Raw genomic sequence first — 15,943 nt, 5'->3', positions numbered from 1 at the left:
TTCACCAGATTATGGCACGCCAGAGTGAAGCAGGGGGAAACCTATATTAAGTTATGCTTCAGTCTTGGACAGATAGCAATACAATTGGGGGGAAATACACATTGCTAGGCCTACAATAATGATGAAGAGTTACTTAGCTTTTTATACTGTTATTGCTGTAATATATCAAAGCATGTTTCTGATCTGACTGAGGAAAAAAAACCCACCCAAATCTATGTCTTAAAAATATGGGAAGAAACTAGTTGTAACATATGAAAAGAAGCCTGAGGAAAAGATTAAAGACTTGAACTGTAATCTAATGGGACATAGAGCCAGTGCTGAACCACTTTATTTAGTGTAAGGAGGAGACAGAGAAGCAATAGGGGTTGAGGTATAATCAATGTTTAATACTTACAGATATTTTCTTGGGCAGTTTTGATACTCTCAGTCTTTGATGGGTACCACTATAACATGACTGGATTATTTTACTGCTGCACTGTTAACACAGATAATTTATTTTTCTTTTTATTCATGACCAAAAACTTGGTCACGTATCATTTTAGGTAGCCCAACAGAGAAGTAAAATCTTTTCAAATGGATTGAAAACACCAAGAGTGTTTGACTCTGCTGATGCTGGTACAGCACAGCCTAACTGGAACAAGTAAGCTTCCATATGAGGGACAGGATTGAATCTGTGAATTTATTTTTAAAATTGGTGTGTGCAAGCTGAAGCTGTTCTGGAAGAAAAAAAAATGTACAGAAACACACCAACGTGTGTTAAAAGTACTGCTACAGAACTGACATACTATTTTGTTTGCATGGTATATAATCACCCCGGAGCAGTGATTCACTTCCTATAATATCTAATGCATTTTGGGATCACTGGCAAACTGAGAAAGCAGAAGAGGGCATGAAGGTTTATCCATCCCAAGGCTTGTGCTATGACTCTCCAAGCTATGGCTCCATGATTTCTGCCTTTGCTAGACTGCACAAACTGAACAGTATAGGACTGTCTCAGCATCAGAGACCAAGGGTAACCCATGAACTGTGGAATTACAGCATGGATTCACAGACTCACAGGAATCACTTCTTCCCATGGAAAAAGGTGTAAGTTGTCCTGACACACATACGGACATGATCGTGCTTGGGGAGTGCAAGGCATGGAGGGGCAAAAGATAAAAAAAAAATTGAGACCCTCATTCCCTCATTCACTGTGATCATCAAACTTACAGGGAGTAACACACTTAAAATTGCTTTAATCATTGCCAAAAAAATCCTTCTTTTCCCTTCTTTTTCTTTTCTCTCTTTCACTTCACATCTACTGTAAGACTGATCAAGTGCCTGTTTAAGTGCAGGCATTTTCCTCCCTAGAGATGCCAGTATTTTAATGATTTGTCAAGTAATCCACATTGAAATACACATTATTTATTACATACTTTGCACTTCAACAGCCACTTCCATCTGGAGATGGAAGGCGGTGGGTTAGAGATGCTAATGAATAAAGAAGTCATTATTGATTCACAATTTCTTCTATTTAAGCAGTTAAGAGTATTTCTAATTTTTGTCAGCTGTCCCTCAAAATCCCCGAGAGTCAAATATAATTTTAACATTTCTCTCCTTTAATAGAGGGGGGTGTATTTTCCTTGCAACAAAAGAAAGTTAGGTTATATATGGGAATACTGATTATACAGAGCTCTGTTAAACCTATAAATGGAACTCTTTAATGTTCTTAAAAAATTGAGCTATCTTGGGAGTTACTTGAAACAAAACCAGGTAAAAGAAAATGGAGTTTTAGTCCCATTTTAAAAAGATATTAGTCCCTTAGTTCTTACAACATTTCTGAGGAGCAAGTTACTATTATCCTCATATTTTGCCCAGGAAAACAATGCCTTGCAGAAAAGTCAACAAAATCACAGGAAGTGCAGTGGTAAAGCTGGGGAAGATGTTTTACGTTTATTTTTGAGCCACACCTTTTTATTAGGTCACCTTAAAATGCAATTCTTCCTAGGCAGATTTCCAGCAGGATAACTTCTAGTAAGATGTCACTTACAAAGAAAGAAAGGAAAATGTGACGCTGACGTGAACACCAGGCTGACAGAAAACTTGATCCTACAAGCAAAGGTGAAGTTGAGTACCACCAGATTGTTAATATGTGGAAAGTTTCTCAAATTAATTTAATGGCTGCCAACTTTAGGCATAAAATCTTGGTACTATTGGCAAATTTCCCATTGACTTCAAAAGGGTCAGCAGAAGGGTCCTTGAAGTCTTATGCTTTAGCCAGCTGGTAGCACATCTTTCACCTCAAATTAAGTGTTACGCTACTGAAGTGCCTCAAAGACTCACAGTGTCTGTGTAATTTAATATTTTCTACATATTTATTCCCAAATGGAAGATATGGCAAGAATGAGCTGAGTGGCATAAATATCCTTTATTACTGCATAGGTGCCCAGGGTGTTAAGCTGTGACAATATCCATTGTGTAGAATCAAAGCGGGCTTTAAAAGTTTCCCAACACATCTCCAAAAGGTGACGAATGGAAATGTTTACTATTTGTTGGCTGCTAAGTTGGGATTCCTCTTTGCTGAGGACTGTTCAAGATTACTGACTGAACTACTTTTCATTGACAAACATTAGCTGCAAGTCTCTTTTTTTTCCACGCTCATAAAGCCAACATGCAGCAAACCAGTCTCTGCCTGGTTCTTCTTGAAAGCCCCTATCTTTTCCAGTGCATTGTGGCCTTCAGAAAGGCAGCCTTGCCTCCTTCTGTGTCCATTGTGTGGAGTCTAATTTATAGTCTGAACAAGCACTCCGCCATAAAAGATTTGCTTCTCCCTGTTCACTTCCTATTTCCCACAGTTAAAGCAAATTTCAGATAAAGGAATCATGGGCCTCCAAGATTACAAATTAGGCAAAGTAACACTCAGAGCATTAGCAACGACTTTGTACTCAAAATGGCAAGTGAAAGGCCCAGAGAAATACAATCGAATCAAAGCAGGACAAAACCTAATGCAGGAAGTCTTTCCGAAGCTGTTTTTAATGTCGCCCATAACAAATACCTTTGGTTTAGGCACAGGCATATTTGAGTGAAAACTGGGTAAACGCCAGGAGCTGCTTTACAGACATTAGAAGTTGGAAGAATCTGCTTGGCTAATTGCTTGGTCTGGGCACCACGTTGTAGTACAACCTATTAAGTGCCTAACTTATTTAAACTCAGGTTACACTTCTGTAATGTTTTTTTTTTTTTCAAATAGGAAATCTATTTTGATTTAATACTGCTTTCAATAGTCTTACCATATAGCTTTATTTTCTATTTCCTGACAAGTTTTTCTTTCCTCCAAGCCCCAACTTTAAGATAAAAATTCAGTTTCCCTACCAACCTCAGTGGCCAGTTATTTGTATTTTACTGTGTTCTTTGTGTTAAAATTGAAAGAAAAAATCAAGGCAGTGCTGAGATTATTGGATGTGACAGAAAAAAAAATCAAGGATTGGACTGGTTACAGTTTGGAGGAAATGTTCAACAGCGCAAAAGCGAAAAATTGAATTGAATCCCCATGTCTCTTTTACTGCCCTAGAAGAATCCACAGCCCAGAACTGCTTCTGGCAGGCTCTAATGTCTTATCTACATGTTGGCCATGGTCCTCTAAGAAGAGCTTTTCACCATTCATTTAAGAGAACCACCCTCACTCAGGGTGACTGATCAGCTCCTCTTACGAAAATGTTGTAAAGAAATGGTGAGCTCTGAAAGGTGAGACAGAAACTCAGAGTTAAAAGTCAATCCTCAGCACTAGAACAAATTAAATTCCAGAACCTTCTGCAAGGGGAGACAGAAAGGGGCAATGAGCAGTAACTTCTGTCTGCTCTACCAGCCTGGCTGGCTCCAGCAAAAGGTATTGTAAGTGAACATGTATTGATCTGCAAAAACTTTTCAGAGGAAAGTGCACGTTACCCTCTGAGTAACTCTACTGGGAAACAGCCAGGTGGTTTTGCAGTAAGTGAAGCTGAGGTGCTTTTTGCTTCCTAGCTTGGAAGCAACAACCTTCATATTCTAACACATCTTTTCTCTAGCAGTTAAAATGATGAGAAGAAAGGAGAAGATAGGAAAATAAGGAGTAAAACCATCTTTTTCACATAGTAACATCACTCCAGGGGCTGTTGTTAGAAAAATATAATTATCTGTAGGACAACATTCTCAATAAAAATGAAGCATTATAATAACTTAAATGATAGTTCAGTGATTCCCCCTCATAATCTGCTTCTATGGGTATTTTAGCAAAACTCAAGAGTATGCACTACAAATAAGTAAATTAACTTTATAAGTTATGTTAAATGTTATAAATGTACAAATAAGTAAATAAAAGTAAATAAAAGTAATTCTCTGTTGCGCCTGTATGTAAAAGACCTGAGCTGTTGAGTAAAAAAAGGAATTTGGGATAAACCTGACTCATGACCAGGAGAATCTCCAGTGTTTCAGAGTCAGAATTGTGGCAGGAGAGGGCATTTAGATGCCATTAAAATGATTCCTTGTGGGGAGAGACCTCTCTCTGCTCAAGCAAGGGCACAAAAAGCAGCCCAAAGGGTGGTGATGGCTGTGGCAGGGAGCAGAGTCACTGCTCAGAGCTGCTGTCCCAGCTCTCTCTGCAGCACATGGGATAACACAGAAGCCCCAATCCCTGCGCAGGGCCAGCAGCTCTCCTGGCAGCTGCAGGAATTGTGTTTCGTGGGAATTCAGAGCAAACGTATGCCTTCAACTTTAATAAATGACTGCATGGCCTCAAGCAATGATGGATAAAAGAAAGAGGAAAAAGTAAAAGTTCTCCCTGGCTAAGGCAGGAGATTTAGCCATTCCAGAAGTTAATCACTGTGACTGAAGCTTTATACTTGCACCTCAAATATATAAATCAAACAAGTCAACATTTCTTCGTATTTTTCCTTCTCCATCCCTTCCCATCCCAACTGCTGCCTGGATGGTTCAGGCTTAGATGGATGGGCAGCATGGTGAGTGGCAGTGGCTCAACAAGTCCTGGCACTTTAGTTCTCATTTTGGAAACTGTACTTCTTTTGGAAACCTTGATCATGGCCAAAACAAGTAGGTTTTTAATTACACAGAAAGTTTGTAACTTTTTTTTTTGTTAATACTTCTTATGTTCTTTTTGCCTCTTTTCACAACAGCGGGGCATTATTACAATAGATTTAACTTTTAAATCAAAATGATTTCCTTCCTCTCATGGCACAGTAATGAACTGTGTGCACAGTAAGGCATGAAGGAAGTGAGCCGTTCATCGGTGTCGAAGGCATGCAGGAACATTGCTGAAGAAACTTCACCAAGTCCATGCCAGGGATCATGTTACCCAAACAAAAATCTTTGGCATTTTTATGCTGCATTTTACCACCTCCAACTGTATAATAGACAAAAGGCAAGGAAGAGATAAAGGAAAACAGCTGGGGCGGAATAAAAAGCAAAAGTGTTCCACTGCACATGGTGATCATCAGCTGTACCATAATAAACCATCATACTTCGAGGGGGCCTTTAAATTATTTTATTGTTATTCAAGGGGATGTTTTAACAAAATTGCTCTCTAACTGCTTCATCTTCTACCATAGCTTCCTGCAGCTACAGTTAAAAATGCAGGTGGTATTGTGTACATAGAACAAAATACTTAAAATGTTGTTTTATCAAAGCTCAGAATAAGGTGACTGAGAGCTATCAGGAAATTACCTTTTCTATGACATTTTTAATTAAACTGATCAGTTTTACATTTTAAAAATTATTTTTCTAAAAGGAAATTAGGATAACGCTCCAAAGTACAGCCAAAAATACAAGAGGAAAGTTTTGCAAAATGGAGCAATAAACAGGAAGGCCATAATTCTTCCAGTTTTCAGATAACAATCATGTTGTGAACACCAACAGAAACACATGCTCAGGTGTCCCGCCCGCAATTAAATAATTAAACAGAATCCACACAGAGAGAAGAAGGTGGGGGAGGGAAGGGGGAATATTAATGCTATACCATTGCAATCTGAAACTATCTTACATTCCTAAATGGGTCACATCACTGTTAAGAAGAACGCTCGGGCTTCTTTTAGAACGCAACAGCTTTACTGAAATATGTTTTACCATATGTTTTAATTAAAAATGTAGGGGTTTCATCCAACTAGGTTTTGAGGACTGTTATATGGGTCAATTTATTAAATCAAAAGCAGCAGAAACAATAAACACAGTATCCATGAGAAGAGAAATTACTTTAATCCAGCATGCTTGAAATTCCCTAAGCTTTTTAATATTTTTTTTGTCTCAAATGTTTGCAAGGAAAAAAAAAGGTCACATTAGGCATTCAACACCATCTGAAATGTGGACTAAGAGTGTAGCCAAGATTAAAAAACACAGTATAACAAAAAAAACCCCAACTTAATAGTTGAAGAAAATGCCTTATGGAAAGAGAACATAAAGAGGTCAGTCATTCTCCTTTGCTTGTCTACTGGAAGACTGGGAGGTGATTTGAGTATTGTGAGTAAGTGCCTTCCTAGGGAGAAAATAGTGGTTTTGAAAGAGTTCCTTAATTGAGCAGGGAAAGGCATAATGGGGAACATGGGCCAGATATAATCAAGCTTGAAGTAAGGGAGATTCAATTAATTCTGCAACTAACAGGGAAAACAGTGGATTTCCTACCACCTAACTTACTATGAACTGATGTTTTCTTAATTATTGGGAGAAAACATCAGACATTTTAGAGCTGGGTTATAAACAGGGTATATAAACAGGAATTCAGATTAAGAAAGCACTCAATGATTTAACAATTTCCTATGAAAGCTGTGGCTCAGTAAGTAGAGATTTACAGTCAAAGCGTTTGAGCAAAAAGGCAAGGTACAACAGAAGCATCTGCATGTGCATGCATATATGTAAACACAAAAAATGTTCAGGCTTTCCTTCTGCATTATAAAGAATGAGACAACATCACAAACCAATTCTTTTCATTTAACACTTGGGGAGTAACTCAGATGTAGAATTTCAGGGCCTAAGTAATCCACAGCCCACAACTCCACCTCGCATCAAAGGATTTTGCCGTTTGAAGTCCTCCTGGTGCTGCTGGACCGCAGAGTCCCTGTCCTCGTGCCCAGCTCCAGACTGGTTCTCACTGAGCAAATACCTAGGCTCTGGGTCAGGGTCTGTCCAACAAAGATGTGTCAGAGCCAGCATTGCCCCAGCCCATCACGTTTATCTGACCCAACTTTTAAGGCAACAAGCCTGATAAGCAAGCCTGGTTTTATAAAGGTTGAGCAGGGCTGCTTTGCAGAAGACAGTGCAATCACAGGCAGTGACACTAAAGGAGGGATTCTTTGAATGCTAAGTTTTGCCTCTGAACAATTTCTTTTCTGAACAATTGATCTTGTGTCCCACATTTGGGTCTTTGGAGGATGAGAGGTATAAACTCCATTTAACACAATCAATAGCAATATTCCCCAACACCACGGAAGCACTATTGTATTTTGGACCATTATGGGGCGACACAATTGTCAAAATCTAGGCTTTGCTGCCTGTGATAGGGACTCCCTCAGCTGGAGGAAGGCAAATTACTTTCATGTGAGCAGGAAGAGAACAAAAGGAGAAATAACGCTTTGAAACATTCAACAGCCGATTCTTTACAGCCAGATGGAAAGGCTCTGAAAAATATCCCCTCTATTAGTTATTGGTGGTCTCAAAGGATGAGGTTTCACTTGAATGGAAAAACTAATAATTTTTACAGCATATACATTCCAGTAACAAATGAATAACTTGCCAAGAAAGGAACGTGATATTCTACCTGAGTTGTGGCAATGTTTGTTCCATCGGTGACCTCCACAGTCATATTATACATTGACCTCTGCTCTGCATCCAGGGGCTTTGCAACGACAATAGTGCCCACTCCCTTATCCACGTCGAAAGAGCTATCGTAATTCCCTCCTAATTGTTGCACAAAAATACAATCAAATTAGCCATCTCTTGAAAACTTCCATTGCAAGCATTCCTAGAAGTGGGCATATCTGTTCAGTGTCATCCATCTTAATGGCCTCTCTTAGCATACACAGTATGTCTAGTGATACTTCTTTGTTCATAACTCATTTATATTTCTAAGCACAGTTTGTATATTGAAAAGCAGACATCATTAAAATGCATTGCCAAAAAAGAAAGAATAAAAATCTAGCAGTACATTTAAGTAAACTATAGCTGAATCTATAATAAGAATCTAATGGCTATAAGCCCCCAAGATGTGTGCCCTTGTAGTTTGAATAAGGAACAAGAGTAATTATATTTTTGTATAAAAGTCATTTCAAGAGGGTTTTACTTCACAAATTTTATTTTCAGGAAATCCTCACTGATACTTCTGGGTGCAAATACCATCATCTGAGTTTTTTAAAAATTACAATTATTATCAATTTTAAAAATGGAAATAGAGATTTGTTATGTTAATACCAAGGACAATGATAATTACTGGCAGCAAAGGTCAAACCCTGCCAGTCTTTTAGGAATTATTCAAATAGATCTGAAAAGATACACAACCTAAATTCTTTTCAATACAAAAAAAAACCCCTCACAAAGCATTGTTCTAATACTAACATCCCCTTTTCCTGTCACACACTAAATGATGCAGCAGTGGGAAAACCCTCCTGAGTACTGAGTGAAAGAAAGAAAAGAAAAAAAAATCTATTAAAAAGTAAAAGAAGGCTATAAATAATATAATCTCAAATATAATTTCAGATTGAAGGGTTACAAGATTTGTCAGCCACAGCTACAGTTTATAAATTTGAACCACTCATTATTTTCAAAAGCAAAGCACACACTCCCTGCTGATAAGCTGTTTTCTTACCCACTCATCCACAAAGTATAATTTAGTATTAGTTGAGTCTGAAATTTTTGGAGACTAGGGACAGGGAGAGGTGGGACACAACACTGCTGACAGACAAACTCTTAAGGTATACTCATAACACAGCAATTCAATGCAACCCAGTTCTACACAGAAAAGCCTTTCAAACCCCACTGGTTATGCGACTTGTTTGACAGCTGCTTAAACCTCTTGAGATGAGGTCCACAGGTAGAAAAATATCCACCCCACTGACTTAATTTTGGTGAAATACATATAGAGATATAAGTCAAAGTGTAACAAAATGGCTCTCAAAATTTTAGGGCTGGGGACTGAGTAGAGGAGAGGAGAGGAGAGTCTTCCATGCTCTCCAATCTGCATGGTTTGCTGACCAGGAACTGGCATTATTCTTAGAAGCAGTCATGCATTTAGTGAGAGAAGAAGGTTTTGGCATTTGAAGAAGTCAAAGATTAGGAGGTAACACAGCAAAATCACAGTCCCTGAATTTCTTAATGTGAAAGAACCCTCACTTCTACCTCCCACACAGCATACTGCCAAGAAAGGGCAAGGTGGAAGAAGAACAGCCTTATCCATTTTTGCCTTGAAATACGTTCAGGAATGAGAAGAAGAAAATGGGAGGAAAAGTAAGAATGCAGGCGACTGCTGCAGAGGAAAGTCAGAACTGGTAAACTTCTGCCCACTGAAATGATCCAAATGTAGTAATTTCAGATGTGCCCTCAGATTTCCACATCTTGAATAGATGCATAGACATATATACAGGTCTAAGCCTTATAGATGAAGTTGTGCTTTTCCAGGAAAACACTGCCACTGGATCTGTTGTCATTTATGGTGGATAGAAACATTGCTTATTCCTTACCCACATTCTGCAAGCTGTTCTTGATATTTAAGCAATAGCAAGGTATTTGGACACTGATTACATCTCTGGAGCTCTTTTTTTTTCCCCCTTTTGTAAAGTTAGTCTGGAAGAAAAAGTTTCTCTCCCTCAATTAATGTTTTAAATCGATTTACTTGAGAAAAATTACACCATGAAAACCTCCTTTGAAGAAAAGAGCTCGAGATTCATGCAAGGAAATCTCAGCTGAAATGAAACTAGCCTTGGGACAGTAGGCACTTTACAAAGAGAATGTTTCATACTGATAACCATGAAAACAAAGTGCAAGTCTATACTTTGGGATGCTTAATAACCATCTTAATGAGCAATCAAAAATTATATGCTATCAACCGGCACACACTTCCAAAAAACCTGCCTCCAAAACTTCCAAGAAGTAACATGGAAGGATTAGCAATCAGTGTTTTAAATGACCTTCTGTTGGCTCAGAGCTGGGTTTACAGGGCACCACACAGTCTACTGCAAACAGACCAACTTCTTCAAGCCATTTCCATTAAGTGAAGTATACTCTTCCCCTGAAAGAAGAACTGAATCCATCACGTGAATTTTTTATACATTATTCACATCTTCCAAAATGGTCTAGTGACAAACAAATTAATCTTGGTTGCCAGCCACCCCAGCCTACACCTGTAACTAACCAGGCAATGCAGTTCATTTTGCATTGAATCGTTTTCTATTAAACAAGGCAGAAATTGCATCAAACACTGAGGTGGAGATGGATCAGAGAACATCCTGCTGTGAGATTTGTGATTATAATCTATTTTGAAGTGAAACCCTGAATTATTCATGATTCAGTCTTCTACATTTTAACAGACCATGGGCAGAAGAAGAACCATGCAGATGGATGAACTTCTGGGAATACTGCCTGAGATATTGGGTCCTGCCTCTCATCTGCAGTACCAGAGGCAGTCTGCAAATGGTTTGTGCTGCTCCTTGGCCTTTGTATACACTCAAAACAGGTCCTCATATGATAAATGCTTCTGAAGCTGCACTAAACACTGAAGAATTAATGAGTTACATTAAAATTAACATTAAGAGTATTATAGATGTGTTAAGTCTATGCAAGGCCTACTAGAAGCATCTGCCACAATCATCTTTGAAAGACGGGTGCTGGAATTGCACAAAGAGAGAGGTATCATTCTTGTGTAAAAAAAAACAAACCCAGGAATCTTCTCTTTAAAACTCTTGCAGCTGGGAACTCCACATGAAACCACTTCCTTCTGAAGGTGTCCATGTAGAGGTTGAAGGGCTGAGGCCCAGGAGGTGACAGCTGAGAAGGTGTTGGTTTCTGGGGTACTGGAGGCTGGTTTTAAAAGCCTGACACTGTGCTGGTATCAACCCTTTGGAAGTGAGCTTGTCTGCAGTGCCATGAGCTTCCACAGTATCAGTTTTAACAATTTTACTATTGTCCATTTAACAGTTCCTTTGATCAAAATCTTCAGATGAAAGAGGGCTAAGGATGATGGCATTTTGTTCAGCTGCTCAGTTTTATTAATGTGAATTTTCATTACTTATTCCACTTCCCAGCATTTGGCACATGCTTTCCTTTTTACTGTCTACTAAACCCTGCTTTCAGATACAAGATACATAGAAACTGTCTTTGCTAATGTGCTTGCAATTGCATTAGGAAAGAAATATTTCAAATGAAGATAATACATTGCGAGTTCCTCAGGCACTTTGGGAAAATCAGTGACAAAAAAAGCAAGATGATTGAACTGACAATTTGGCTAGACAGGTTGTCCTGAGAAAGCATTTTAATACTGAATAACCCCAGAGAGATGTGGATTAGCTGTTGTCTACGGTATCATTTCAGGGTAAAATGTAATGCTGATACTTCTTCAATACAGTTTAAAGACTTCCCTTAAAATAATCTGATTACACTGAAGCACTTTGAATAAGATTTTATGAAAAGGCCACATCTACTTTAAATGCTGTCTTTGGATGAGAAGACTCATCATGTTGGAATGATAAAAATTCATCCAGAAAGTACTTTTTCTCTCTTAATTGATTATTAAGATTCCCAAAGTCACCTAGCAGATAGTTAACTCTACGCTTCGGACACCTAAAGTTAAGTGAGATATTTCCACCCTTACTTTCTTGAGGTTGATCTTGATGCTTTTGCATAAGCCCTGGAAGCATTGAATTTTTAGAACTAGTGATTTTTCATGTCATCTAAAAGCTTGTTATAGTTTATATATAAATTTCCCATTCCAGCTGTTGTCAGTACAGCTGTAGAAACAGCCCCTGGTACAAAAGATCTTATTAGCTGGCCGTCACTGTAACTTTGTAGAACAGCCTTTATTTTCAGTTTAACAGATGGTATAGTACAGTTAAGAAAGAGATCTCAGGAAATTGAACTGAGACACCTCTGAGCCAACAGACTCTAAGCTGTGTACTTGGTATGGAGTTGGTTACATTTTCTGTCTGAATCTGGACTGTTACCTTAATTCTTAGCTTATTTCTCGGCTTCACAGTCACTATGAACCATTTTTCTTCTGACAGAAGTCCTGTACACTTTGGAAAGAATTAATTTTTCTTCTTATAAAGAAGATCCTAAAAACCCCCAAACCACTGAAGCTTGCAAGGCTAACAAGAGAGGTGCAATGGACAGGCCAAGGAAAACCAGAACTAGCAAAAGGGATTTCTGGGGGTCAGCTGAAGAATTTGCCTAAGGCAAGACACAATCCAGATATTGCATTCCCACAGAACATGGGCTCTGTATGTCTGTCCCTTTCTAATTTCAGTGTTGGGTTTTAATTTTCAAGCATATTCTTCTTACATTGCATTTTGCTGCAAGCAATTAATTTTTTGGGTAGGACTTTTCCTAAATGTGGCTCCTTTTTGGTAAGATGCTGGGCCTCCCCAGGCTCCTATCAGTCACTGATATACACTTTAAGATGGGATCATGCTGCTGGGAAAAATAATTTTCTCCTCTGAAAAGAAAACATGTCAGCAAATCTGGAGGATTTGCAGGCAGATGAGTCACATATGAGGACCTTTTTCCATGTTTTCCAGTGGGACCATCAAAAAGGCTGGGATTGAGTATCACCTCAGGAATAGCTGAAGACTGTATAGAATCAGAATTGTTCAATGTTGGACGCAAAGATGGATCACACTGAGTTCTGGAGGATATCCCCAATTCAAACACTGCTAAAACCTAGCAGGAGTCTTCCTTCACTGGCAGATAGCAAACAGCACACAATGTTCCATGTTCAAACTTAACAGAGCCTCTATATATGGATATCCTCACACAAATCTCATCTGGTCCACCATGCCATGATGGACAAATGGAGAAAAGAAATACGGGAGACTGTATGATTTAGAGAACCGCCCTCTAAACCACATTTTCTCAGTGTAGAAAAGATTCCTACTTTTCATGTCCCAAAAAAAGCTGACAGCAGTGAACAGTGATGATTAACTGGGCCAATTGCTACAATTCTCACATTGCTCAGGGAAGAGAATCAGAGCAAAACACAGGGAACTAATTCACCCTGAAACTCAGAGGTGAGGCTAAAATACCTCTATGATTTTCAGAAAAAGAAGTAAAGCCAAAATTTTCATTTCTTTTGTTTTCAAAGAAGATGAAATAAACTTAATGACTGTCTAAAGAAATAAAAATTCAACTACAGATTTTTTAATTATAACATAATAAATATTAGTAAAATGACAGGCAAATATTCATTCTTTTATGTACTATATCCTAAGAAGAAAGTAATGCAGACTGAATTTTAGATAAAACTACTGTAAAGAGAGTAAAAAGCCTTGAGTTTGCTGCTAAGAAGCTGAAAGCAAGGGCATATAAAGCAAAAAAGAAATCAGGAAGGTATTTTAGATAGTTCTCAGAGAAGATTATTCAAAGAAGGCAAGGGAGCTGCATGTTTTTGACATTAATGAAAACTCGCAGCACTATGAATTAAATGGACGATTAACTAAAATGAATAGATATTGAAATTATTGGCATTTAAGCACGCTTGGTAAAGAGTTCTGATGTGCTTTCAAAGCTTGGCTGCTGTTAAAAGGCACAGGCTGGGGGAAGAAGCAAAGATAGAGGGAGGACTGTTTGGGGAACCAGAGAGATGTTGTGCAACATGCTACTTAAGCAAAAACCAGCACCATGCAGCTTAGCTCCAGTGTTAAAGTAGTCATCTCCCCATTCCCATCAGTAACAAAGGGAAAAACAGAAAGGGCTCAATTTACCTGGTACAAGTAAAGGTCTCTGACTTATCTTGGAGTTCCCACTGAAAACTAGTTTCCTATTAATGACTGAATAAATTTAATACAAATGATATGATGTCTTATGCTTATGTCTTTCCCATTGTGGGATCTGCATGAATTGAGAATGGCATTGAATGCAATCTGAAAACAGAAAACAGGTATGACATCTCAACTATTCCCAAATAAAGATTAACAAACAATCATCCAAACATCCTGTTCCTCTCTAGTCCATCAATGGAAGATGACCTTTCTACTTGGGCAGCATCTTCCTCTCTCTGAGCTGATTACCTTAAACAGCTACCTAAAGTATATATAATTAAGGTGCATAAGTTAGGCAGACAGAATATTTTACAGCCAAACTTTATCTGCTCTCCTTCTTTTTTTTTTAGCTGGGAGAAAGTGCATGTTATGCATGAAAAAAGAGATTGTCTGGAATTCCAATGCCCATTTAGTTTGAAAAGGTCATAAAGATAAAGGTCAAGCTGCAAAACTCTGTATTAAACCATGTCTCTACATAAGCCTTCAGGGGTTTTGTTGACATTACTGTGAACTATGCATAGAGGTACAGAATCACGAAATACCAGATGGAGCAGGATCAGGTCTGGCTTTACAGCAGCACAGAAACCATCTCTTGCATCAGCAGTTGTATTCAGCTTTCTATATATGACAATTAACTTCTACAAATCCCCCATGTCTTTCAGTGGGCTTTCCAGCACTAGATCTCAATGTTGATGATATCAAGGAACAATGAAAAAAAAAGTGGGGTTTGACACTGGCTAAAGGCAGCAACGGTAATCTAAGTACACAGTGTTCTGTCTGTAAAATTCTCAGGGTGAGTTTTGTCTTTGCTCCTTGCATGTTGAGTGTCTGGAAGAACAAGGTCTTCTGCATGCCCAGGATTGCTGGCTATTCCTGTTGCAGAAATTGGTGCTGTTGGGAGTGCTATTATTTGTAACAGCAGCAATATTTAATGAAAACATTCATATGGTAACAGAACCAAACTGGAGGGTCAGGGTCACTGATTTCTCATTAAATCTAGGGAAGCTCTGTCTCAGTGACATCTGCAGTGAAGCAGCACCTTGCAACTTCAGAAGCTACAGCCTATAGGGAAACCATTAGAATTGTTTAAATAGGGAAAAATCTTCTAAACCATTTGAACTCGTTTAGGCATAAAAGTCACATTAAATGACAAGGGCTAAAATTTCTTAATGTTCTCTCTATCATCTCTATTTGGCAGGTAAAATATCAAATATCATTAAAAGGTGTTGCCTGATTGAAAGTGATTCTAATAATGAAAAAGAAGGTAGCAGGAGAGCAGCGGCTTCCCTCAGGGCAGCATTTTAATGAGAGTTGGCCAAGTTGCCATGGAAAGGACCAAAAGAGGTCCAGTAAAAGGTTCAAATAGGAAAAAAACCTGTCAATAACATCAAAAAGATGGATATGTCCTGGGAGGAAAGGGTCAGTGAGGATAGGAATGGAAATGTAAACATTAGCTGGTAAACTGCAAGTAGCTTACTGAAGCAACCAAGGAAATGGCAGGAAAACTGTAGGAAACATATGCTGTCCTCCCCCAGGGACCAGCAGGAGCCCCAGAACATGGCAGTGGCTTTGGGTTTCATTTTAGTATGATTAGCACATCAGAAACGGTGCTACAAATTCAGAGAGGAAATGGTGCTGCTTCTGTCTTTCATCTGTACAAATTGGCAGTAAAAGGTAGATGAAAACGACTCTGACAGACCCTTTCTCCTGTGGTCCCTGTCCTTCCTGTTGGCTAAACCCATTTGCAAATAACTATGCTGAAATGGGAGCCAGTCTCAATCCCTGTAAATAAAGACTGCTGATGCACACTTTCCGCTAAGTCCATGGCTAAGGCTTTTTGTTTCTCCAATCTTTCATATAGCATTTGCTTTATAACCCTAATAATGCACTTCATGCAGATGTCTTGTTTTACATCCAAAGGTACGCAAACATCACATACAAGCATCTGCAAATATTAAGAAGCA

The 15,943-nt window shown here is 38.6% G+C and overlaps 1 protein-coding gene across 11 annotated transcripts in view; it reads right to left on the bottom strand.

Annotated features, from left to right (window-relative positions):
• Positions 1 to 15,943, bottom strand: part of FAT3 (FAT atypical cadherin 3) — a 404,304-nt gene that overhangs the window by 91,962 nt on the left and 296,399 nt on the right. For all 11 annotated transcript variants that reach the window (XR_004417100.1, XM_033052632.1, XM_033052633.2 and 8 more), the window contains one exon: positions 7,778 to 7,917. Coding sequence is in view for 10 of the 11 variants with exons in the window: in XM_033052632.1 (XP_032908523.1) it covers positions 7,778 to 7,917 (140 nt within the window). In the remaining variant the exon portion in view is untranslated. The remainder of the gene's footprint in view (positions 1 to 7,777; positions 7,918 to 15,943) is intronic.

Source organism: Catharus ustulatus, chromosome 2 (genome assembly GCF_009819885.2).
Source record: "Catharus ustulatus isolate bCatUst1 chromosome 2, bCatUst1.pri.v2, whole genome shotgun sequence".
Lineage (NCBI taxonomy): Eukaryota > Metazoa > Chordata > Aves > Passeriformes > Turdidae > Catharus > Catharus ustulatus.
The sequence above is the reverse complement of the archived record's forward strand: the minus strand, read 5'-3'. Positions and strand labels throughout refer to the sequence as shown.